The sequence below is a fragment of the Ovis canadensis genome, chromosome 15 (assembly GCF_042477335.2).
Source record: "Ovis canadensis isolate MfBH-ARS-UI-01 breed Bighorn chromosome 15, ARS-UI_OviCan_v2, whole genome shotgun sequence".
NCBI classification, from domain to species: Eukaryota; Metazoa; Chordata; class Mammalia; order Artiodactyla; family Bovidae; genus Ovis; species Ovis canadensis.
Window position 1 is genome coordinate 38,764,861 of NC_091259.1, and position 26,271 is coordinate 38,791,131.

At 41.9% G+C, this 26,271-nt stretch overlaps 2 protein-coding genes across 7 annotated transcripts in view; both read left to right on the plus strand.

The window, feature by feature from the left end:
- Positions 1–4,626: 4,626 nt before the first annotated feature.
- On the plus strand, positions 4,627–9,704 carry TLCD5 (TLC domain containing 5). 3 transcript variants are annotated; one of them, XM_069555408.1, is made up of 3 exons: positions 4,627–4,828; positions 6,858–7,057; positions 8,772–9,704. In XM_069555408.1, exons 2-3 carry the CDS (start codon positions 6,859–6,861, stop codon positions 9,308–9,310), a joined length of 738 nt encoding a protein of 245 aa, XP_069411509.1. In that variant the 5' UTR covers positions 4,627–4,828; position 6,858; the 3' UTR covers positions 9,311–9,704. The 3 variants fall into 3 exon arrangements, with proteins under 3 accessions (XP_069411509.1, XP_069411511.1, XP_069411510.1); XM_069555409.1 differs by lacking the exon at positions 4,627–4,828 and adding an exon at positions 6,417–6,743; XM_069555410.1 differs by lacking the exon at positions 6,858–7,057 and having other exon boundaries at positions 4,630–4,828.
- Positions 9,705–14,725: 5,021 nt separating this feature from the next.
- The window catches only part of ARHGEF12 (Rho guanine nucleotide exchange factor 12), a 161,450-nt gene continuing 149,904 nt past the window's right edge, over positions 14,726–26,271 (plus strand). Inside the window, exon 1 of one of the 4 annotated variants that reach the window (XM_069555405.1) lies at positions 14,726–15,035. Coding sequence is in view for 2 of the 4 variants with exons in the window: in XM_069555404.1 (XP_069411505.1) it covers positions 16,430–16,461 (32 nt within the window). In the remaining 2 variants the exon portion in view is untranslated. Of the gene's footprint in view, positions 15,036–15,358; positions 16,462–26,271 lie in introns of those variants that run through there. The other 3 variants (XM_069555406.1, XM_069555404.1, XM_069555403.1) reach the window with 3 other exon arrangements.

Genomic DNA, 26,271 nt, shown 5'->3' on the forward strand with positions numbered 1-26,271 from the left:
CAGGTTTTTGTGTAGTCATACATTTTCAGTTCATTTAGGCAAATACCAAGGAGTGTGATTGCCAGATTGTGAGTACATTCAGTTTTGTAGGAAACCACCAAACTGTCTTCCCAAGTGGCTGTACCACTTTGCATTCTCACCAGCAATGTTATTAGAGTTCCTGTCACTCTGCATCCTTGCTGGCCTTTGTTGTCAGTGTTTGGGGTTTTGGTCATTTTACTAGGAATACAGTGGTATCTCGTTGTTGTTTTAATTCGCATATCCCTGATGATATGATGTGGAACAACTTTTCACACACTTATTTATCATCTGTGTATCTTCTCTGGTGAGACGTCTATTAAGATCTTTGGCCCATTTTTAAATCAAGTTGTCTGTTTTTTTACTGTTGAGTTTTAACAGTTCTTTGTATATTTTGGATAACAGTCCTTTATCAGATGTGTCTTTTGCAAATATTTTCTCCCAGTCTGTGATTTCTCTTCTCATTCTCTTGCTATTGTCTTTTGCAGAACAGAAGCCTTTCATTTTAGTGAAGTCCAGCTTGTTAATTATTTCTTTCATGGTCTGTCTCTGGTGTTATATCTAAAAAGGCAACACCATACCCAGCATCGTTTAGGGTTCCTCCTACATTATCTTCTAAAAGCAGTTCCCAACCTTCTCGGCACCAGGAACCAGTTTCATGGAAGACAATTTTCCATGGACCAGGGGGGAGCAAATGGTATGATTACCATCATGGTATATCAGGACGATTCAAGCACATTATATTTATTGCACAGTTTAGTTCTATTATTATTATTACATCAGCTCCACCTCAGATCATCAGGCATTAGATCCTGGAGGTCAGGGACCTCTGTTACAGGAGTTTTATAGCTTTGTGTTTTACATTTAGGCCTGTGATCATTTTGAGTTAACTTTTGTGATGGTGTAAGGTCTGAGTCTAGGTTCATTTTTTCACATGTGGATGTACAGTTGTCCCAGCTCCTTCTGTTGAAGACAGTATCATTATCCTCTTGTATTGCCTTTGCTCCTCTGTCAAAAATCAGTTGACTATATTTATGGGGGTCTATTTCTGGGCTATTTGACCATGCTTTTTATAAAAGAAATAAACAGAATTGTAGCCTACCTGCTAAGCCTCCAGTAGCTTCCATTAACTGTTGCCTTGGAATGTTGCTAAACAGACTCAAACCTAAAAGGGGGTACCAATTTACTTTTCATGTCTGCAAGATCCTGTAAAACTCATCATTCCAGTCAAGTTTAACTGAAGCCTGGTTAGCTTCTTCAGCATCTAATTAGGCACAAGAGAATCAAAGGGTAACAACCAGTCATTGTCTAGGAGGAAAGAAAGGGAAAAAGAATTGTTGCTGCTGCTTTGTGAACTTTCAAACTTTGATCTTTAGTAGACTCAAGACTGATGGGTTCAGCTGTGGGCTCCTAATACTAAGAGCTTTTGGTCCAACTGAGAGGTGAGAGGATGAGTTTAGTTGCAGACTCAAATTAAGAATCCTGTCCTGGAGCTCAACCCAATGTTCTGTGACAACCTAGAGTGGTGGAAAGGGGAGGGAGATGGGAGGGAGTTCAGGAGGGAGGGGATATATGTCACTGAGTCGTGTTGATGAGTGGCAGAGGCTAACACAATATTGAAGAGCAACTGTCCTCCAATAATTGTATTTTGTTCTATACCTCTCAATATTGTACAATGATAATCTTTGATAATTAAAAAAAATAGTAATAGATAAGCTAAAAAAACAAAGAATCCTGTCCTGGGCCCCCAGACTGCTGGCTCGGTGCCCCTTCCCACTGTGTACTCTGCTTCCCCTGGCTACATTCATGGACTGTGTTTGCTGACTCTTCTGTTTTCCTGATGGACTGTGGGGAGCTCCTTGTAGCTGTCTGTCTTTTTCTCTGTATCCTCATGACTAGTACTGTGACAAGGACGCAATAGGCAATTCAGGTTTTCAAAACTTGAATTCTTTCTTTTAACCTCTAAACAACTTCTAATAGGAGCTGTGAATGAAGAACACATAGAACCATCTTGGAGGAGACTCTAGGGGAGTGGAGGCAGCCTACCTTTGTGGTTAAGAGTATGACATCCAATGCCATATTGCCTGGGTTCATTACCCAGATCTGCCTCCTACTAATCATGTCACTTTGGACAATTTCCTTCAGTGCTCTGTGACTCAGTTTCTCACCTGCAAAAATGGGGATAACAACAATATCCATCTCCAAGAGTTGTTGTGAGAATTAATGACTTAATATGTATATATATGTAAAGTGCCTGGAACGATGCTTGATTAATAAGTGTTATCTGTTATTATTGTGATTATTATGGTTATGATTGTTATTGTTAGTAAAATAAATTGATGGAGAGCTTCCTGTTCCCTGAACAGGCCAGAACTTTCCTGGGGAACCCCACGGTTGACAACCCTGTGATTTGGTGGGACAAGGATTGTGGCCAAAGATACACGAATTAATAAAACTTAATCCCAGGTAATGGAGTTTGAGCCTGGAATCCCAGCCACCCCAGGATAAAGGTCCAATATAGGCTCAACTGGAAGAACTAGCACTTTCCCTCACGCCCTCAGCCATTAGACTCCTGAAGCCTTTAATTCATATTCTGTTCTTTCCTGAGAAATGGTGGCAGCAAGAAGATAATTCCAGATTCAGATACTAGAAGAACTGTAACAAAAACAAACGGGAAAAAGTTGAGATATGCATACCATCTATTCATTTGGTGAAATGGATCTCTCCTCGTTTTCTTTCTTCAAGCTATTATTGTTACTTATCTGGTCCATTCCAATCCACTTGTGACAGGTTGTCTTCTCCAATTCATTTTATATTGATTTTCATTGCGTATCTATATAGCAGTGATTCTGAACTTTGCTTGCACAGATAGTGGAATTATTTAGGTGGAAACTTAAAAAAACTTAAAAAAAAATTGACACACAGATTCTGATTTACTTTGCCTGGGATGTGGCCCAGGGAAATGGGACTTTCAAAAACTCCTCAAGTGAGTCTGTTGTACTGTCATGGTTGAGATCCGCTGCCTGAATGTGCACACAGATCGCTGGGGACTTTGTTTAAAATGCAGATTTGATTCAGTAGATCCAGGGTTAGGGTCTGAGAATCTGTGTTTTTAACAAACTCTCAGGTAATGCAGATTGGAGTAGCAAGGACTTGAGAACATGAGAAAGTTATTCCCTTGCCAAAAATCATCATAGGTTTCCTGTTATCTGCATAATATAATGCCTCAGCCTGGCATCCTAGGCTAGCATCAGTAATGAAAGGTTCTCTAACATCAGTGCCTCCCAAATATGACTAATCATCTGAGTGATCTATGAGCAGGTTTTAATAGACATAGATTCCTGAACCTCATGCTAAGCCTATTAAAGCACAACCTTTAAGGTGCAGCCTGAACAAAGGGTGTTTTGAAAACACTTCCCAAGTGACCTAGAGGGGCATTCAGATTTAGGAGTGGCAGTATGCTTCCAATATATATTTGCAGGCTCACTTCTCATTCATTCAAGCAGCAAACATTTATTGCACCTGCCTTTGTACCAGGTAGAGGTACCAGGGAAACAAAGATGAAAAGAGTGTGATCCTGATTCTTAAGGGGCCGGCAAAACAAATGACCCAAACTATTTACTATTCCCCAAACATGGCCTAAAGGCTCACCCTTCTGCTCAAGGTCTTCTCTTCTTAAAAATATCTGGGCCCCTCAGCATCCTATCATTGCCTGTCTTGATCAACCACCCCAGATGCCCTCTTTTTAAAAATTAATTAATGAATTTGGCTGTACTGGGTCTTGGTTGTAACATTCATGATCTTTAGTTGTGGCATGTGGGATCTAGTTCCCTGACCAAGGATTGAACCAAGGCCCTTCCTTGAGAGCATGGAGTCTTAACCACTGGGCCAATAGGGAAGCCCCTTAGATGCCCTCTTTACCCGATTTGCATCTCTACCCTTTCATTTAGCTATCTCTTCAAACTCACTTTCATTGGTATCAAAGCAGATTCAGAGAGGAGAGAGGATTAACCTAAAGTAGGTAACAACAACAATTAACATTTATATAACAACTTCCATGCGCCAGCCATTCTATAAGCACTTTACACATGTCAAGTGTGTAAAATTCTTGCAATAACCCAATAAGACAACTATTATTATTACTATCCCCATTCTGTGGATGAGAAAACAGAGGCACAGAATAGTTAAGCAACTTGTTCAAAGATACACAGTCAGTAACCAAGTGGGATTTACTCTTAAAGCCTTATTCTCCAGTGCCAAGGTAGTGAGAGGGCTGACCTGAGAAGGCATAGATAACTTCTAATTTTCAGGCCTGAGCACTTTCCTGGAAATTAGTTATTTGTGTGCCTGTTTAACTTAAACGAAAAAGTGAAATCCCCCACAGAGCCTAGTAGGGGGGTATGCACTTAGTAGGTGCTCTCCAACTGGTTATGGGATGGGCCGTCACATCGTGGGGGCAGGGGATGGATAAGTGTTCTAACAGACAACAAACAAGTAAGCAAGGACAACAGTTTGCAGGTCTCACGTCATTATTAGGTCACCATCACCCCTCACACCCCCGCCCCTCGCCTCCCCAGGCCTGCGTGACTAAGAGGGGATCCTCCCGCCCGCTTTCTGAACAGTCCCGGGTCCAGCTCTGGCTGTGCGCTCCGTCCTCCCAGCCAGCAGGTGCCCCCAGACCCCCGGCTCCTCCTCTGCCGCCGACAGAGCCTGGTCCTCCCTCCCTCTTTCCGCTGCTTCCTGCTCCCGGGGATCCCGGTCCTGAGCTCTGGGGCCGAGGCGCCCGAGGCTTTCCGGGGCGCTGGACCAGGTAACTGCGCGGGGCGAGCCGCCCGGCTCCGGCGGCCAGCTTGGGCTCCGGACGTGGCCCGCTGAGGGGGGCAAGGGTGGGAGACGGAAGCCGGCAGATGGCCTGGCCTGGCCTCTGAGGGGAGAGGGCGTCCCTCTGCCTTTGGGCGCCGACGGGATACCGGCATAACGGTCCGGCTCAGGTGCGCCGCAGCCGGGTGTGGCCCCAGCGCAGGGGAGGCACGTCCAGGGGAGATGCGCTCGCCGTGCCTGCCAGGCGCCAAGGTTGCCGCTGGCTCCAGCCACGCCTGCTCCGAGGCCCAGAGCCAGGTGGGCCCGCCCAGCGCTCCTCCTTCCGAATCTGGCCCTGGACAGGGAGGAGCGAGGGCTGGAGCCTTGGAATTCTGAGTTGAAACGGCCATCGGCCATCTAAATACCCTGCCATCCTTTCCCCCAAGAGTGAAAAGCCCAAACGCGGAGATGGCGTGACATTCTCAAGGTCACAGCGTTGTATCTGCCATTTACGAATGTCTATTCTTTTATTTGTTTGTAAATGGGCTACTGTTCCCTCTGTTCTGCCGGGGAATTAGGATTCAGGGAAGAAGACTCTAAAAATACTAATCGGCATAACCAAAAGAGCTGATCCGTATTACTCTGGCTGGTGACCCTGGCCTTTAAAAGGAAGTTGAGAGAGGACGGTTCTTTTCACTCGGGGTCCTTTGTACTTCTGGCTCTTGCTCGGAAAATTGGCCTGGAAGTTTTACAAAATTCTCTCAGAACTCCTTGTCAGAACTGGGCTGGATTATAGAGTTTTATCGGTCATTTTCCCCTCTGCTTTCTCTCTCTTTTTAACTGAAGCTCCAGAGGTGAAAGTGATTGGTCCACACACTCACAGCTATTTAGGGGCAGAAATAGAATTGGAACTCAGGTCAGTGATTGACACCTGCTGTTTTCTTGAGTAGAAATCTGGTTTCAGATGAAAGCTGTACTGCACTTGACCTTCATAAAGCCCTCTTGGGATAGCATTCTTGGGAGTGGCTTGTGTACTGATGTGTATTGGTCCACAGATACTATTTCACTTGTCAGAATAGGGTTAAGCAGCGAGTGTAGCCATGCAGAAAATTCCTGCTGAGATGAGACAGATATCTGAAATTTTTTTTTAACTTTTTTATTTGTACTTTCAGTAGAGGGGCTAATGAATATTAATAAGGACATCTTGGTTATTTTCAGATTTTGTCCTGTCTGACTCTATTGACTCCATTATTTTCATTCTTGTCCTGGTATATTTATCACTAGTAAGAATGTCAAAATGTAGCTTTCTGACTTTGTTTCATTTTTAACTAATTTCCTTAAAGATATTTTTATATATTAACAGAAACTCCCCACTTGTACCTCAAAATCCTGCTTCCCGCTTGGCCAGTTTTTGAGTTGAATTACAAAACTGAATAGAACTAGCTTCTTTTTCTTTCCTTTCAAAATATCTAAGTCTTTGTTTAGTTCTGTCTTCAGGTTTACCTCATTTTGGTTTTGACTGGTAAACCCATAATTCAAACCCAAACTTCAGTTGAGTTTAGTATCAGTTTAAAACCACATTAAACTCTCACGTGTCGTATGACTTCTAGCAGAGAACACAAGTGGTGGCGGTGTTTTTCCGTGAGAGCTTCTTATTGGGATTTTTGAAGTATGAACGCATCTAATACGTGCATTGTATTACTTGTGTCTCGTAGTCCAAGGTCAGTCATCACTGGGAGATTATTGACATTTACTCATCATTATGACATGTTATATTAGACTGTCTGCTAACTCAGAATGCAGTGCCTGCTTTTCGGTTTACTGTTTTGACCAGTTATCTCTAAGGAACACGCAATCAGAATTACAGCCACACTTCAGTGGAAGATTCTTGGCAATGTAGATAAGGAAAAAGTATTTCTGTGAAGGTAATATTTTTGTACTGTCTTACAGTAGAAATGAAGACATATACTCAATGTGACCCGATGCTGTTTTCTTAGGGTGCATTCTTTGTTTTTCTGGTTTTGGTCTTTTTGTCATAGGATGGCCTTAGCTCTGTGTCTGCAGGCACTGTGCAGCCTGGGGGGCTGGCTTTCGCTCTACGTTTCTTTCTGTCGCCTGAATAAGCACCGAAGCTATGAGTGGAACTGCCGGCTGGTTACGTTCGCCCATGGAATCCTCTCAATAGGTCTCTCAGCTTATATTGGCTTCATTGACGGCCCTTGGCCTTTTACCCACCCAGGTATGTGGGAGACATTAGAGAATTTTCCCTTAGGAATTTATGATTTGGAGGTAGTCCTAGAAGGATGGGAGTTTTCCACAGAATTTGTATAATGCTGAAGAATATTGAAGAATAATTACTATTATAATGTGCTTTGGGAGTCTTCATTCATCTTCTTGTTAATTCTGATATTGTATGCATCACCTTTTGTTCTACTTTTCATAACTCTATTTTTTAAAACAATTTTAATTGCTTTTTACAATTTAATTGATCAAAATGTATAAATTATAAAAGCAATATCAACATTTTCTACCACCACCCCCAGACAGACAGACAATAATGGACTGTATAATGCAAACTTTTTGGTAACCTGCAACTTTTACTTGATTGTATATTCAAAGGACATCATCTTTCCATGTCTATGTATATAGATCTTCCTTATCCTTGTCAGTTATTATATAATATTGTGTTGTATGCATTTGCTATCCTTTATTTAACCAATGCCTCATTATTTGGGGTAGCTGCATTAATTTTTAAGCTGCCAGATGTGTTCCTAAATGTTCCTTACAATACAAAACCTGTCTCCCCTTGAATTAGTTTGCTGGGGTTTATTACAGACTGGGTCGCTTAAATGACAAAGATTGATTTTCTTGCAATTCTGGAGGCTAGAAGACCAGGATCAAGTTGGCACATTTGATTTCTTCTAAGGCTTCCCCTCCTTTGTGTGCAGACAGCTGCCTTCTTGCTGTCTCACATGGTCTTTTGTGCCTAGTGTCCTCATTTTACAAGAACACCACCCTAATGACTCTATTTTAATTACCTCTTCAAAGGTCCTATCTCCAAATATAGCCATATTTTGAGGTACTGGGGTTCAGCCCTTCAACATATGAATTTTGTGGGTACGTAGTTCAATCTGTACATTCCCTAGAATATGATTTTTTTAAAAAAATTCCTTAGATTCTTTTTCTAATTTCCTTATATTCCCATATTGAGTTTCTGAATTTCCTCCTCAAACTATCAAACTGATAGGAAGCAATGCTTAAGCTTTATGTTTTACATGAAGGTTGTTAATGGATTCAAACATGTCAGGTCCTTGCACCCTATGTTCTTGCATATGGGAACATACTAACTTTGGGGGTTCTCTCCAGAGTCCACTTTCAAAACAAGTTAGGGCTACCAGTGTCCAATAATCTAACCCATTAAGCTAAGAAATTAATGTGACATTTGGGACAGAGTAACATTTCCGTTATGGTTTATTATAGGAAATTGAATATTGTCCCTTTGCTATATAGTAGGATCTTGTTCTTTGTCCATTCCCATATATGATAGTTTGCATTTGTTAGTGGGATAGAATAACTGAATCTGGAAGCAGACTTTTAGCTAGTTAAAAAAAAAAAAAAGGAAGAAAGAGACTGTGTAGTATTTTAATGGAAAGAACAAAATAACTCAATTTTATGCTGCTACACAGAGGACGCTGGATCATTGCTGGTGTTCGAATCACTCACTGAGATCTGATGCATCAGAACAGCATGTCCTGGGGCCTGTAACATTGGTTTGATAGAGACCAGAGTTTTAGATTTTTTTTTTTTTTTTGGTTGCCTCTAAAAAGCATGTGCCTGCCATTGCTTTTGTTTTCAGTGATTCCAAAAGGTTTGAGAAAGAGCAACACAGGATCCCTGTGTAAGCCAGCACAATTCCCAGCCACTCAATTTGCTTCTGTCTTGGTTTATTTCAGGCTCACCCAATACACCTCTCCAAGTGCACGTTCTGTGTCTCACCCTGGGCTACTTCATCTTCGACTTGGGCTGGTGCATCTACTTCCGGTCTGAGGGGCCTCTGATGCTGGCTCACCACACACTGAGTATTGTGGGCATCATCGCGGCCCTGGTGCTTGGAGAGTCGGGCACAGAGGTCAATGCGGTCCTCTTCGGAAGCGAGATTACCAACCCCCTGCTACAGATGCGCTGGTTTCTTCGTGAAACAGGCCGTTACCATAGTTTCACTGGAGACGTGGTGGACTTCCTCTTTGTGGCCCTGTTCACTGGGGTGAGGATTGGGGTAGGAGCCTGCCTCCTCTTCTGTGAAATGGTCTCACCCACGCCCAAGTGGTTTGTGAAGGTCGGGGGAGTGGCAATGTATGTGGTGTCTTGGTGTTTCATGTTTAGCATCTGGCGCTTTGCATGGAGGAAAAGCATCAAGAAGTACCACACCTGGAGAAGCAGGTGGAGTGAGGAGCGGCAGCTCAGACTTAATGGACATCTCAAGACACACTAGCCAAGGCTTGCTCTGGACAATGGATTAGGTTCAGTCAGCCACGGGAACCAGGTTGGATATATGGCTGCTACGGAATCATGCTTCTTACAAACTTAGATCACAACAAAGGGCTAAATTTATTGATTGGTTTGAAAGCCAGTCTTGGAGCAGAACACATTCCAGTATTAAAACGCTGACTTCTGCAGCAGCACAGCTGTGGAAAGTGCGACTACCAGCAGTAGTTGCGAGCAAGTCAGAGCTGTGAGATGAGTGTGCTGCATTCCTTGTAGGTTGTGGTGACCCTGGCTCTTCTGTCCCTGGGAGGCTTGATGACCAGACAGCTTAGAAAGGAACTCAAAAAACATTAGTGCAGTTTCTTCTGTATTCCTTTGAATAAACAAGTGTTTCTTCCTGGTTTCTGTGTAGCAGCTTAAAGAAATGCACCCCATTTACTATAAAGTGGGGACTTTCAGGAAGTAACTTGGATCAGGAAATTGAGAGCAGGATGGGGGGTGAAACCATGACAGTGGTGGGGGGCTACTTCCTGAGTCTCCCTATACCATATACTTGGTATATACCATATAGGGCTCCCTGTACTTGGGGGTCCCCAAGTACATACCTTTAGGCATGATGCTTCACTAGGAAGACTCACGGGACATAGCACTTTGTTTTACTTAGAGCTTTGATTTATTACAGCAAAAGGATACAATGAAAACTCAGCAAAAGGAAAAGGCACCCGGAGCAGAGTACAGGGGAAACCAGCCCAAGCTTCGAGAGCCCTCTCCCAGTGGGATCATGCAGGATGTGCTAATTCCTCTAGCAATGATCTGTTCAAAGTATGTATGAAATGTCTAGAAGAAAGCTTGTCAGAGACTCGGTATCCAAGGTTTCAGATGGGGGCTGGTGCCATAGGCAGTCTTTCCATGGTGCGAAAAAGTCCGCCTTTTCCTGACTCCCAGAAGGAAAGGAGGTTTTCGTCATGAACCACATTGTTTGTGCAGTTTAGAGTCAGTGAGCCAGTCTCATCAGATCATGTGGGAACCGTCCTGACGAAATCTAAGTCCCCGGATGCTGGCCAAGGGCCAACCTTGCAGACAGCCCTTTCCAGGCCTGCTCTATTAACTCTTTTCTGCACAAAAACCATAGAGCTAGAGCTTCGGATGAGAGATGAATGAGGTGTGGGCAGATTTACCGAGTCCTGTTGTACGGGTTCTGCCCTACCAGGAAAACTATGCCAGTTCTCAGGGCTTTTGTGCATTAATCTCCTAGGCATGAGAGGTTGTGACTGAATTCCGTAGGGATTTACCATGTAGATTCCACTGGGCTTGAGTTGCCAGTTCAGGTTTCAGCTCTGCTATACATACTACAAACCAGAACCAAAGACCAAATGTCCTAGCCTCAGGGTGATGAGACTGTTTTTTTTTGTTTTTTTTTTTCCATTTCAGATACATTCCCTGTTCATCTTGTTACTACTTTTTCTCTGGAAAAGGTGCCACTCTGTCTGGACAGTATATTATGAAAAAGCCAATGTTAGGAGGAAAAAAATATTTCTTAGTCAATAGTCTCTCATCTTACCTAGGAAAAGCAAGAACACAAGTGTAGTAAAAGGGCTTAGTAAAGTAAAGTCGCTCAGTCGTGTCCGACTCTTTGCGACCCCATGGACTGTAGCCTACCAGGCTCCTTCCTCCATGGGATTCTCCAGGCAAGAGTACTGCAGTGTGTTGCCATTTCCTTCTCCAAGTAAAAGGGCTTAGGAAGTGAGAATTCTTAGGTTCTTTAAACTAATTTGGCTACTCACCTGCCAGATCCTTTGGGCAGGTCACTTGTTTACTCTTTGCCTCTGTTTGAACCCTACTGTCAATAAACAAAATACTCCACTGCATATTTCATAGAGACATTAGGTGGCTTTTCATTAATGAAGGTCTTTAATGTAGGGTTTTTATGGGAAAAAAGGGAAGTTTTATTTATTTGCTTGTTTTTTATTTATTTAGTCAATTTTGTTGTTGAGACCACATAGTGGCGACCACGTAGTTCAGCTGATGAGCAAGAGTCTGGGGCTGTTGAAGTCAGGGCTGGAGGTCGGTAGGAAGTGTCAGCCCATTCGATGGGCACTCGTAATCCTAGCCTAATGAGTGGTTCTTGAAAATGGACATCATTGTCCAGGCATGAGTGGTTGGAACAGCATGAAGTCATCATTGCTCTGGGAAAAGACAGCTTTAAAGGCATGTTAACTATGGGTCTTTTAAAATGACTGTCATTTGGTTAAGGAGATTTGCTGGACATGAGAATAATCTGACAGTAGCATCCCCAACTCCTTTTTTTCTATGACCCACATCCCTGAAATGCTGGTTAGCTTCTTACCAATAAGATTGTGGTCAAAGTAGGATGCTAGGGAATGCTGATTTTAGCAAAAGCCTAGTTTAACAAGCATGGCTTGGCACCAAAAAAAAAAAGGAAGAAAAAAGCCGTCTCTTGAATTTTGGCACAGTGCAACCTGTCCCATACCAGAAGAATGAACAGACTTAATCTGGTACCAATTCTTTTCTCCTTACGCCTCAGAAGTGAAGGGATTGTAGACCTTGCTCTTTTAGGGGAATGTACTTAGATTTCTTGAATTTCAAGAAACCTAACTAATGATAAGAGGAGGAGAATCCCTCATTTCAGCTTTTTCTTGATGTTGTAGCTGATAACTCTGAAGGCAACTTGCTGAGACAAAACTGTGAAATGAAGGTGACTCAGCAGTTAAGATGCTGAGTTTGTCCATGACAGGTACTGAAGGGCTAATTAACATGTGGTATGGTCAGACACATGAAGTACTCATTTGCATTCAGATTACTATGTAATAATTATTAACACTGCTCAAGAAGAATTTATATTTCAATAAGATTTATACTAAATTTTATAAAAATAAACAACTTTTTATCAACCCAGGGTCTGCTTTATGTCTTTCTTGTGGTTCTGCCAAGAAGCTTTTTAAAAAAAAAGGCTTTGGCCGGCAGAAAGGTTGAACCATATTTATACTTACCGGTAAAATACTTCTTAGCTGCTCTTATCCACCATTCTTAATAGTGTTTATTTTTTGAGGCAACAATCTACATACAGAAAGCAGTTTGCCAAAAGGAGGAGGAAGAACTTAATTTCTTATTTTTCCACCTGTTTTAGTTGTTGTTCAGTCACTAAGTCATGTCTGACTCTTTGCAACTCCATGAACTGCAGCATGCCAGGCTTCCTTGTCCTTTACCATCTCCTGGAGCTTGTTCAAACTCATATTCATTGAGTCAGTGATGCCATCCAACCATCTCATCCTCTATTGTCTCCTTCTCCTCCTACCTTCAATCTTCAAAAGCATCAGAATCTTTTCCAATGAGTCAGTTCTTCGAAGCAGGGGCCCAAAGTATCAGAGCTTCAGTTTCAGCATCAGTCCTTCCAGTGAATATTCAGAATTGATTTCCTTTAGGATTGACTGGTTTGACCTCCTTGCAGTCCAAGGGACTCTCAAGAATCTTCTTGGACACCACAGTTCAAAAGCATCAAATCTTTGGTGCTCAGCCTTCTTTATGTTTGGCCTATTTGAGTAGTTGCCTTGAAAATGATGATGTCCAGTTGGGTCCATGAAGACAGGGCCTTCTGCTTTCTTCAGACTCTGCTTCCAAAGACTGGAACAGTGTTAGACACACAGTAGGTGCTCATTGTGTGCTTGGTCATGTCCAACTCTTTGCAGCCCCAGGGACTGTAGGCCACCAGGCTCCTCTGTCCACTGGATTACCTAGGTAAGAATACTGGAGTGCCATTTCCTCCTCTAGGGGGATCTTCCCAACCCAGGGATCAAACCCAAGTTTCTTACATCCCCTGCATTCGCACGCGGTACTTTACCACTAGAGTCACTTGCGAAGCCAGATGCTCAATAAGCAGCTTGAAAGAATGGATGAGGGCCTGGATAACCCCCCATTGGAAAACCTCAAAGAGCATGCACAGTGAATAGGTGTCATCGATGTCATTTTTCTAGGTAAAGGACTAATGTCCCTGCGGAGTGTGTTCTGCCTAAATTGGTGTAACTATTGTGAAGGTATTCTATATACAGACTCTAGAACAGCCTAGAGCTACCAACAGCTGTAAAGAGGCTTTCTGGCCTTTTTTTTTTTTTTTTACCATGAGAGCTTTGTGCGTGAATATAGAGATTTTCATTATGAAAAAAAAAAAAAAAAAAAAAGAGCCCTGGAGTGAATAATCACTGGCTTAATTAAATCCTTTGCTTACCATCTTCCGAAGCTTTCCCACAGCAAATGGCCTCTTTGCTCACAGCTAGAACTTTGGGTCTGTTTAAGTTTGGAAAGATCTTGAAAGCAGCCTGCCAAGAGGTTTTGTATGCAAGGAAGAGAAGGTGAATTAGGAAACTCTCCCAGTTTGTGTTATTCCTGAAGCTTGTGGAGTGAGGCATTCTTGAAGGGAAGAAGGAAACTCATTTTCAAAATGCATGATTTGATGAGTCATTGGGTCCAATTAATTTGATACCTACGCTGTGAAATTGTTGGAATAGGGCAAAAAAAGATATTTAGCAGGTCTAAAAGTTTGTGGATAAGGTTTGAATTTTGGTCATTGTATACAGACTGACGAAGCTCTTTCCAGTTATCTATGGAAAATTCGCAGTTTAATGAAGAGTTTTCAGGACAGAATTATCATGCTAGGGTACACCAGCAGGTGGCAATGTGTCCTGGTCTGATCATTAGGAAAGTGGCTTGGAACCCTATTCTGCTTCTATTCTTTCCCAAAATAAACATTACAAAATTAGTTGGCTGTGCCCTGGACTTTAAAAAAAAAAAAAATCGAGCAATAAAGAGTCATCTTTGGCCTCTGTTTATCTTTATCTTTTTTTTTTTTTTAAACCCAGTTCTAACGTCAGCCTTAGCTCATGCATCTATTCAGGGATAATGATCCTTTCACGCACTGTTGCGGACTGACTTAGAAACAGCATTGTTAAGAGGTAATTGTTTCCTTTCTCCACATCCACTGTTTATTAGATTTGCTTTGCCACTTGATTTCCACAAAAAAAGGTTAAAGACCCTTACCCACCAATACAGGTTTGAACCCGAAAGTCTGATAATGGTTGTATGAAGAGACAGCCACTTCAGATGTTTGCAGGCGGAATGGAAGAAATATATTGTACATGGAACTTGAATAGCTTGAATCCTGAGTTACGCAACCATAAAACTGGATGGGTGTCTAAACCTACTACCTAGTAGGAAAAAAACATACATATTTGGGAACTCTTCAAAGAGAACTGTAATGTAACAGGATAAATAAACTGCCTCCCCTCCCCCCGCTCCCATTTCTTTCCACAGCAAGCTTGTTAAGCCGCTGTGGAAAGCACCATGCTTGCTCAATTTGGCAAATAACACATTTTATTTTGCCAAGGCAGAAGCAGCCTAAAAGCAACCTTATACGAAGAAATCCTGGCTCCAGTTCCCAAACTGTCTCCCCATTCCTATACACTTCCATCCTCCAACCCTCCGCCGGCAGCCAAGACTTTCTTGCGCGGCAGCCCCTGCCCTGGGCCGAGGCCAGCAGGTGCCCCAGGTGAGCGGCCAAGGCCAAAACCTCTCTCTGCTGGGGTCTGATTCACCAGAGAGCAGCGGGGTCCGGGCAGCCGGACCTGAGTTTGCTTCCATTCGCCAAGAACAGTCTGTGCGTGTTATCAGAAAAGAACAAGTATGCTCCCTTAAGGAATACAAGTTTCTAGGACAAGGGGGTGAGTAATTTCCAAAGAGCCTCCTCTCTCATCCTCAACTCCTCGGGACTGGGGGCGTGCTCTCTGGGGGAAAGCCGAGTTAGGGCAAGCTAGACCCCAAAGTAGCAACCTCCGGCATTCGTGGGCTCCCTGGGACAACCTTAGGTTGGCGCGTGGGACTCTCAGGGTCGCACGGTGCCCACCTCCTTCTGCCCCCACAGAACTACTTTTTCGCTTTCCCCCCACAAGATTCCGGCGGAGGCGTCCGCGCGGGGGCGGCGCGCACCCGCGGCCGGTGAGCGGAGGCGGCGCGCGGGGTGGCGAGAGCTGGGGGCTGGGGCCGCCCCGCGCGCCGCGGAGGGATCCCGGGTGAGGCGGCTTCCCGAAGTCAGAGGGGAGGAGGCCAAAAAAAGTCGGCGGGGGAGGGGAAGGGCGAGCGCTCGCGCTGGATGCGGCAGGGGCCGGGAAGGCAGAACCGGAACCGGAACCCGCGCGCGCGCCTGCGGTTGTCTCGCGGCCCCCTCCACCGCCGGCGGCCTCCTCCGCCCGCCGCGCGCGCTCCCGCGAGAGCCCCAGGACCCGGCTAGCCGGCCCTGCGTTCCGAGTCGCCGGGGTCGCCGCCGGCCTCCCGGGCCAGTGCTTCCAGGCCGGGTCAGACGGGAACCTCCCGCCCCTCGCGGGAACCGCCGCCTACCGGCGCGTCGGGGAGGAGCCACCGCCGCCGCCGCCGCCTTCGCCGACCGCGGAAGAGCCCGGGCCTCCGAGGGATGGGGAGCAGCCCGCGGGGCTGAGAGACCAGGTTCCTGTCACCTCCGGCTGCGGGACCTCTTCCCCCGGCGCTCGTGCTCGTCCCGGCATCCGGAGCCTGGTAGGGGGCGGCGAGGACGACGAGAGGGGTCCCCCGGCCCGGGGCCATGGAGCCGCGCGCGGCTGACGCGGGGCGGCCCGAGACGCGGCCGAGACCGCGGCCACGAGCGGCCGGCAGCCCCAGATAGAAAGCAGAAGCCAGCGGGCCCCGGCTCGGCGGCGGGGATTTGCAGGCCCCCGAGACCCCGACGAGGAGCCCATCCTGCCCCGGACGGACTCCTGAGGTCCGTTCCCCGCGCGGCTCGCCGACTTCCCTCCGTGACGAAGTTTTCTCCGGCGCTTTCCCAAGGATCGCTCCCTAGCTTTAGACCTCGCCTTCTGGCGGACTTGCTCGGTTTGTTTGGGGAGATAACTTGCTTCTCTCCCACCCGCATCCCCTCTCCTTGACCCCTGCCAGTCGGACGTTCTAGATGACTGAATGGAGTTTTGAGTTGGACTCTGGTGTCCCCTACGGAGTCGGGCCTGATCCCGGAGCGCTGGGGGTGGGGTGGAGGTGTTACTGTAAAATGCAAGTTGGATAAAAGGAGGACCTCTCGCCAAGGGCCCCAATGAGTGGCACACAGTCTACTATCACCGACAGGTTGGTATGAAGCTCCCCCCTGCGCTTAGCCTCCCTGGATGGGGCCCGACCTAACAGGAGAGTCAGGATTGCCGATTGCCTTTGCCCAGTGAAGTTGACAGGCATCCGACGGAGGGTTGTTTCCGAGCTCTGCAGTTAGTCTGGGGTTGCTGCCAAGTTACCCGGTTGATTGAATTTGGAAATTTTTTTTTTTTTTTTCTGGAGAGAAACTTTTCCAGAGTGTCGGAGGAAGGGTAGGTAAAGCCACGATTGTGTTTTTCTGTCCGTAGTGGGCATTAGGATTCATTACTGTTCTTGGAAGCAGAGGAAGGTCATTTTGGGTGAAGGTCAGCGCCGGAGGTCGGCTGGGGTATTGGTCCCTCATAAGTTTAACTCCTGTCCTGTAGTTCCCTAAACCCTGTTCTGTTTGTGAACTTCATTCTGAGACTAACTGCCTGATGATTTATGAAATTGATATCCTTGAAACATTGACTTGCACAGTGTTTATTGTCTAATAGTTTTACAGAATGTTGGAATTACCAGTAAGTCCCAGTCTCCTGGTGGGGACAATATCAAGGAACTTAAAAAAAAAAAAAAAAGGGCAGGGGAACATCATGGGGCTTGATTTTAATTATTGCACTTTTAGGATTTCATTTTCCAGAAACGTTTGCATTTAAGGGGTGTAGGCCTAAGCGAATTATGTAGTAGAAGCTGGCAGGTGGATTTGTTGAGTTGGGTCAGTCTTTTACAGTACTTACCTATGTTGCTTGGTGAATTGAGGTAGACCATTTGTGGTTTAAGTGAGTTTCCTTACTCTTTAGAGTTATTCTTTGAAATATTTAAGTGATAAAAGCATATTCTTTACTACATATTTTTCAGTGTTATTATAACGTATTCAGGTTTCCCTGATGGCTCAGAGGTTAAAGCGTCTGCGTCCAATGCGGGAGATCCGGGTTCGATCCCTGGGTCGGGAAGATCCCCTGGAGAAGGAAATGGCAACCCACTCCAGTATTCTTACCTGGAGAATCCCATAGACTGAGGAGCCTGGTGGGCTGCAGTCCACGGGGTCACAAAGAGTCGGACAGGACTGAGTGACTTTACTTACTTATTCAAGTCCCAAGTTTCAGTTGTTATTATTATTTTTTTGGGGGGCAGCCTTCAAACCATTACATCATTAAAAAGAAAAAAAAAGATCAAATAGCTGAAGTTAGGGAGCAAAGAAAGCATTTTGAGAAGTGCTTCTGCAAAAAGTAGTTGAATTCCCTAATAAGACAGTTTCACCCAATTGTAAGACTCATTTGTTGACTTTAAAAGGGCCAAATTCCATTATCTTACCCTAACAGCTACTCCAGAAACAGAATTTCCTGTTCCTGTTGATGCTTCCTAGTATCACGTGAATGTTCACCTAAAAGATTCTATTAAATATTTAAACTATTTATTCTTTGTTTGTGTATTTTTTTAAATGCATTTAATTTTCAACTTCTCTGAGAGTACACTTAACATTATTAACAATGCTTATTTTGATTTTTTCTGGTTATTCCCATTCCTTTTCTTTTAGGGTGTTTTGTCTCTGAGAAGCCACTTTCAAGGGTGATTGTTTTCCTGGTTCTCTCAATTCTTGCCTTCTCTGTTGACCCTGGAGACAAGTCTTACTAGAAACTAATATGTTGGTAGTTTTCATTGCAATAGTAAGGGTGTTTAATTCTGTAGAAACAGAACCTTGGATCACCAGCTCATTCCACATTAAAATCACCTAAAGGCCCCCAAGTAATGATCTTTCCTTCTTCTTTGCTTCTCAGAGATGTCCTATTTCCATTATGTTGGAAAGAAAACCTTGGTATTTGTGTTGCTTTTTATAACTTAGGTGAGATACAAATGTACAATAAACATGCAGTTAATGCTGCCTGTTTTTTTGCCAGGCACTGTGCTGGGCACAAAGGATTAAAAGATGAATATTCTAAGATGAATCTGCAAATTGGTTTGGGTTTAATATCTACTTGAATTAGTTCAGGTACTGCCTAATTTCACATACTTTTTAAAAGACAAAAGACTTTAAAAGCCACTTAATGTGCCTTAGTGAGACAATTATGGATTCGTATTTCTTAGGAATTTACTACTAGTTTCTTTTTTGCCACCACAAGATTTATTCTTATGTGACTATTACTTTTTCTTTGAACATATCTTGCCCCATAATCTCAAGCATCCATTGACTCTTAAGAGTTGTCCCTGATTTGAATATATGTTGGGGTGAAATCTGGAAGTACTGGTTTAGTGTTATTTCTGTGCCAGGCTGCCTTAATAAAGTTACTAGTATAGAACAGTTCCCATCTTCTCAGCCTAACTACCTCAGCCTCTTCTCATGGTCTAACTCCAGTGCACTCTAGGTACATTTTGCTGATTCTAGAGCTATTGGCAAATTAACAGTGCCTGTTTAAAGATCCTTTCAAGTCTGAAGTGCTGTATGTGGTATGGCTTTGTTTTGTAGAGTGTGCAGACCCACCAGGCCAGCTGTGTGAGTTAGACTTCTTTCATTGTGATGCTTCTGACTACAGAGTCTGTCTGTCCTCAGTTGAAATCAGACTAGCTGGTTTTGGGCGTTGTTCTGTTTTGCAGTTTGTGGCAGGCGACACATGGCTGAACAAGATAAGGGTTTTATTCTTGTGTTAGGGACGTGCTGGGGCTGGGATGGAATTCAGCTATGTTTGGGCTCTGAATGGTCACTTTGGAGACTCAGAATTCTGTTATATCCTGTTGTTATTTTGCAGTTAAATTAACACATTCATTTTTTCCCCTTTTCCCCTTTTCATTCTCTACTCCTCAGGCACTCCAGCCCCCTTTTTAAAAGTGTAGTTATCAACTTAAAACTCAAACTATATGTTCATGGTAGCTATTGTTTTTATGTAGCATATTTGAATTGTTAAAAAGAAAAATCTAAACAGCTTGTGAATACCATCCAGTGTCTTGCTTTGTAACTTCTGTGAGACCTGAAGATTTTATTTTTCAGCTTTTAGAACCAGCACTTGAAAAGTGGTAGAATTGCATTGATTGCTGCCCTTAGTCCCAAAATAATCCTAATTGTTTCTAATCCTCCTGGATGCTTGTCCTCTCCCTAAGAGTTTAGGGGTCCTGTGGAAGTTGGAATTTCTTTTGAGAGATAAGAGAATGCTTTTTCAGTGGACTGAGTAAATTGTTTCAGGCTGTATTCTAGAACAGTGAATTTTCAGGGACAATACAGGTAGGATTTTGCTATAAAGGTCTTTGTTGAAAAGAACCTATGTCCTGTCTAGGACTCTTTCTTGGTTTTGATTTATAGATAAAAGGTTTTTAATATATTGGCTTTTTTTTTAAGCGCCGTAAGTTCAACTTTAAGCTTGTTTAATTGAAGCAAGTCTTTTTGTTCTTTTTTTTTTTTTTTTAAAGAAGCAGCTTTTTAAAGTGAGTCTGGAAGCCAGAGGCTTTATATGCATTTGCCCAGTAATTAACGTTTTCATTCATGATACTTTTTCTGCCAACAGTGCCGTATAATAATGCTTTTGATTAAAATACAAAACAAAAATTCTGTATGTGCACTGTTTTCAAGGCTGCCTAAGTCATCTGCAAGGTGAAATTATTTGTAGCATTCATTTGTAAAATGTCATTAGATAAATACTGAATTGAAAGTGGGGCCAGGATCACAGAGCTAGCTTTGTATTCACTTTAATGTTGTCTTTTCTTCTAGTTTTTCAGTTTAAAATCCTGATTCAGACAGGTATGCAGTAGTACATCCACTCATACAGTTTTACATGAGTCAACATGTACAGTCCGAAGTAAATTTTTTCAAAAGTACAGAGCTATAGTCTTCTAGATTAACGGCACATTTATATGATGTTCACGTGTATTTAGTGAGATGATGAGAGAAGCTTTATTTGAATCATAATAAAAATATGTTAACCTGGTAATACCGCTTAACACACTGGTGGTTTCATGAATTGAGTATGAATTGCCTACCTAACTGATACGGGTTGTAAAAGCAGCAGGATTTTTTTTTTTTTTGACTTTATTTTACTTTACAATACTGTATTGGTTTTGCCATACATTGACATGAATGCACCACGGGTGTACATGCGTTCCCAAACATGAACCCCCCTCCCACCTCCCTCCCTATAACGTCTCTCTGGGTCATCCCCGTGCACCAGCCCCAAGCATCCTGTATCCTGCATCGGACATAGACTGGCGATTCATTTCTTACATGATAGTATACATGTTTCAATGCCATTCTCCCAAATCATCCCACCCTCTCCCTCTGAGTCCAAAAGTCCGCTCTATACATGTGTGTCTCTTTTGCTGTCTTGCATACAGGGTCATCATTGCCATCTTTCTAAATTCCATATATATGTGTTAGTATACTGTAGTGGTGTTTTTCTTTCTGGCTTACTTCACTCTGTATAATCGGCTCCAGTTTCATCCATCTCATCAGAACTGATTCAAATGAATTCTTTTTAGCGGCTGAGTAATACTCCATTGTGTATATGTACCACAGCTTTCTTATCCATTCATCTGCTGATGGACATCTAGGTTGTTTCCATGTCCTGGCTATTATAAACAGTGCTGCGATGAACATTGGGGTACATGTGTCTCTTTCAATTCTGGTTTCCTCGGTGTGTATGCCCAGCAGTGGGATTGCTGGGTCATAAGGCAGTTCTATTTGCAATTTTTAAAGGAATCTCCACACTGTTCTCCATAGTGGCTGTACTAGTTTGCATTCCCACCAACAGTGTAGGAGGGTTCCCTTTTCTCCACACCCTCTCCAGCATTTATTGCTTGCAGACTTTTGGATCGCAGACGTTCTGACTGGTGTGAAGTGGTACCTCATTGTGGTTTTGATTTGCATTTCTCTGCTAATGAGTGATATTGAGCATCTTTTCATGTGTTTGTTAGCCATCCATATGTCTTCTTTGGAGAAATGTCTATTTAGTTCTTTGGCCCATTTTTTGATTGGGTTGTTTATTTTTCTGGAATTGAGCTGCAGGAGTTGCTTGTATATTTTTGAGATTAGTTGTTTGTCAGTTGCTTCATTTGCTATTTTCTCCCATTCAGAAGCAGCAGGATATTTTAACGGTTTTCCAGCAGTAATTGGAGAAGTGCTTTTACATCATGGTTGTCTAACAAAGTTACTAGAAATGCTACTTATCATTTAACTGCTTATCTTCTAGGGATTGACCATGCCACATTTTCAGAAACAGGGAGCATAATTAACTTCATTAAGTTTCATCCATTAAAACGTGGTGTTGATATTTTAAAACGTCATTGGAAGGCATGGTCCTTTTCCTTTTAGTAGTTAAGAATCTTCAAAATAATGGCATTTGAACTGAAAATTTAAAATCAGCAAAATTATAAATGTTGTTGTTTCCTTTTGAAGAAAATACCCTGATATATGTAATGATGTCCTATGGCAGTGTGGCTCTTTAACATTTACCGTGTCTTCAGTTCAATGTGAGGCAGATCATCATTTACACTTACAGCAACTCATAGCATTTAAGTTAAGATTATAAAACTGGAAAGGATAGATTCAAGATATGACCTAGATTTTCTGGCTTTCAAGTCCTCCAGATGTCACTCTAAATTATTGTCTTTCTGTGTATATTTTTTCTGTCCTGCTTCCCTTGTAACTTTCCAAGCTAAGTCAGGGTTGGATTTTTCTCTTACCGGATGCTTTCTAGTACCTTATCCATTCTAATTTTAAGTATCTCTAGAGGATAAAGCTATCGTCACTTCCTCAGGAGACTGAACAACAATCTGATAGATCTTGTAGTCAGGAAGTTTTTCCTGATCTTTAGCACAGACTTTTCTTTTAAGTTGTCCTGTTACTTGTATACACTTGCTGTACTAGGCTAAATAATGATCTCCTCCCATTTTATGTTTATGTGACTGTAAACGGTTCAGACAGTTGTCCACCACCCTTTCCTTCCCCCTACCCTTATTCTTTGCTGAGCCAAGTTGTATATTCTGTTGATTTGTGTCTAAAAGTCAGTCTGTTCCTCTTAATATTTTATTAGCTTTTCCTCAGTTGCTCATCTAGTGCAAAATGGTTTTTTTCTTTAAATGCTGTCCTACTACAAAATGATAGTCTATATTTTAACTTTATTCATATTCTAGAACAAGTTCCAGTTTGGTTTTACCATAATACAGGGGTCTTCTGTTTTCTCCAGGCATAACCCAAAGTTATAAGTAAAGAAATTCTCAAGACCATTTTGACTCAGTTTTATTTTAGATAGTTTTTAGAATGGATATGGGAGATGTCAACATCAAACAAACAAACAAACATATATACAAATAGCATAATTAGCAAATCAGCTAATTAAGCAATTGCTCATGTTATAAAAGCGTTGTTTACAAAGTGATTCTTTCTAATATTGCGCCCTAATGTAAGTTACAAGGATTATCAGTTATGTGAAAAAAATGTAGCAAGCAAATGATAAGCCATCCCGGTTGAAACTAAATCAGAAATGATGATGAACTATCTCTGAATTTAATAAAGAGATGTGGTTGTAGCTTTAAAGTAAGATATCACTGTATGGTGAGATTTATCTGTAAGTTGTTATTCTTTTTTCTTTTCTTTGTTTTTTACAGTAGTTTTTCAGTCTAACCTTAAAATTGTATGTCATTTTTCCGTTTTGGTTTTTTTTGTGTGTGTGCTTGTGTTGTTTAACTTTGTTTTTTCCTGTTATTTCCACTTATTAGTGAAAAGAAATAGATTTGCAATGATAAGCAGGTTTTTCCAATAAGACATACTGTTATTAATATTGAAATAATGTTTTCTTTTCTTACCAGTGTATTTACAAGAATTGTTACTAATGATAAGTAACAGAAGGAAAACGTGGATATTGAAATTATTATGTATATATAAGATAGAGCTCTTGAATGTTGTATTAGTAGACCTTTATTATTGATACTTAAAGTTATTTTAAATAGATGTCTTTATTCTTCCCTGTTTTGCTAGTGATTTTGTTACCTCAAACGTCAGAATTTTGGAAAGAGATGAGATTTAGGGTATTTTACTTTCTCTAGTTAGAATATCTAGAGTACCAAGATAGCCGCAAAAGAAAGCAAAAGAAAGAAATTTGTAAGAGTTTCTAACACGAAGACAAACCTATGAAGCTAGACCTAGAATAATTCTCAGCTTTTTTATTTTGCAGAGATAATATGTGGTGGTGTCACAGGTCAGAGACTTTGCCTACATTTTATAAACATATGTTACTGACTTTCAGTAAAAGGAGAAATATGCTGTTTTCCTTACTAAATTAACATGAACCAACGCAGCTGACAGTTTAGATTCATAGCAAAACAGGATCTCTTACTAATTCAAATGCTGAATCCTGGTTTTTTTAGGTCATAGACACATGATAGACCTGGGTGGCTTCCCAGTGTTGAGAGATAAGCAAATCTAAAGGCCAGTAAAAAATTAGGTTTCCTGTCATGGGACTGTAAGGGACAGTTCATGAAGAAATTGGGAATATATAAGAAAACCTGGTTCAGTTAATGTTCACTCTTTACTTGTCACCCTGTTTTTTCTTTTGATGCCTATTTTAGGCATTTAAAGATAACTGTCCTGAGAATACTGTTTTGGTTAAATATTACATTTAAATGCTGATGTTAGGTTCATACACTCGACCTTAAGGAGGATTTCATGTGGATTCAGAAAAATCTAGATATTTATGGTGGTGAAAAAATCAGCATCTGAATAAATTGTATATGAAATTGATTATGTAATGTAGAAGGTGACTATATCTCGTCCAGAAGAGTAACAAGTCCCCCAAATACACTTATACACTGAAATACATATACGATACCTTGTGAAGGTGCTCGGACATAGCCTTCCATAGATTAGAGGTGTTATCTGCCTGTGTTCCAACACAAGCTGCTATGTTGTGGTTGCCCTGTGCCGTCTTTGTGGTTTACTCAGAGGAAGTGGTTCTTGTGGGTGAAGGTCTGATCTTTTTAGAGATTGTTGGTGGCATATGCACTGTCGGCTTATTTCCTGTCTTATTGGCTGTTTTGGCAATACCTCCTCAGGGCAAGTACTGCTGAAGGGATATTTAAACGTTTTGTAGGCAGAATAGATAGTTATAATGTTGTATAATACCTACCTCCGAAGGCGATATGAGGGTTAAATTAATGTTTGTAAAGTGCTTTGAGATCCTAAGATGAAAAGAGCAGACATGTCCCTAATCATATTTGCAGGTATTGCTCAAGTTTAAGTAAAAATTTATTCACGTCGTGAAGTGTTACTTTATTGGCCTTGAGACTTCTGTAACCATTCAAGTTTTGTTTAATCACTTCAAGAGCTGTGGTTGGAATGTTTTTCTTCTAATGCTTAAAAATATATTTACCCTGTATGGGTTAACTTAGAGGAGTAGAAACCTTGTCTGTAGTTAAGGCTTGTCTATGGTTAAGGCTTATTCACCAAGTTTAACGCCTAGAGTGCACTTCTTCACCAGTTTAATTGGCATACTAAAATAAAATTGAGAGAATTTCCTTTGAGATCAGTAGGTGTACTACCCAAGTACAAAACCCTATGTTTGCTTTACTGAAATCTTAAGATGAGCAAACTGAGAGTTGCATGTACTTACACTCCTAATTTTATTAAATTTTGTTTTCACATATCACCTTTACCACTTTAAAGAATTAATAATGTATGTCTTATTGGAAGAAGCTTTCTTTAAAGCTAAATTGCAACCAATTTTTAGATTGCTTAAGGATAGGAGGGTAGTTCTTATTCATTTTTAATTAGTTACTATCTGCTTCAATATATTTTTATTCTATTTCAGTACTAAAAAGCATAAGGAATAAAAAATAGCCCAAATTATCCAGATATCCAAATGATGTTGTTAAACATACAAAAATTCAAATAATATAATAATATATAAAGTCTTCTGATCTTAACTGTACCTTGCACACCCTCTGGTTCTCAGACTCTCTCCTCAGAGGTAACTATAGTTAAGTTTTTTTTGTGTGTGTCAACCTTACTTTACAGTCTCATAAATATACCACTCATAATTTTAATATTCTTGGTACCTAACTAACTGATAGTAAATGTATCTATCAGCTTTTGCTGGGTTGTATTGCCATAGCAACACCAACAAATATCTGTGGCTTACAACACTAGTTAATTTCTTGCTTACACTGCATCTTGTCAGCTGTGGATTGATTGCAGCGTTTTTGGAACCCTGTCTGAAGGAGCATCCCCCCAGCAGCCCCTGGAATATGCCATTTCTGTGGCAGAGGGAAATAACAAGAAAACTGATGGAAACATACAGTGACTTCAAAAACTTCTGCTCTGTCGAGGTGTACATCACATCACTCACATGTCATTGGTCAAAGCAGTAATATGGTCACGCTCATTGTCATTGGGCCAGAGACGTGTACTCCTCCCACAGGTGGCATCACAGGTCGGGTGATAATAGGTCTGTATAATCCTCTTAAGGAAAGAAAGGGCAGAGCAGTAAGACTGTCATTGGAGGCGATCGATAAATTCTTGTTAAATGGGTTTTGAATCTGTGAAAGTTTTTATTTCTATGGACTGTTTCAAACATACACAAAAGTACAGAGAATAATATGATAAACATCCGTATTCCCATTGTTAGCATCAAAAACTTTCTGTGCATAGACAGTCTTGGTTCATCTATTTCCTTTCCCTGCTTCTCCACTGGATTATTTTGAAGTAGTTGCTGGATATCATAATTTCAACCATAAATATTTCACTGAGTATCTCTGAAAGATAAAATCTGAAGGTGTAACTTCTTTTAGTAAATTCTTACTGTCTGTTAGTAGTTGGAGATAATGATGCTATGG

What these genes read in the sequence shown, in the direction of transcription:
- TLCD5 (XM_069555408.1), top strand. Translation starts at nt 6,859, where the DNA reads ATGGCCTTAGCTCTGTGTCTGCAGGCACTGTGCAGCCTGGGGGGCTGG. An exon ending in TTGGCCTTTTACCCACCCAG is followed by an intron (nt 7,058 to 8,771) that starts GTATGTGGGAGA and finishes GGTTTATTTCAG; the next exon opens with GCTCACCCAATACACCTCTC.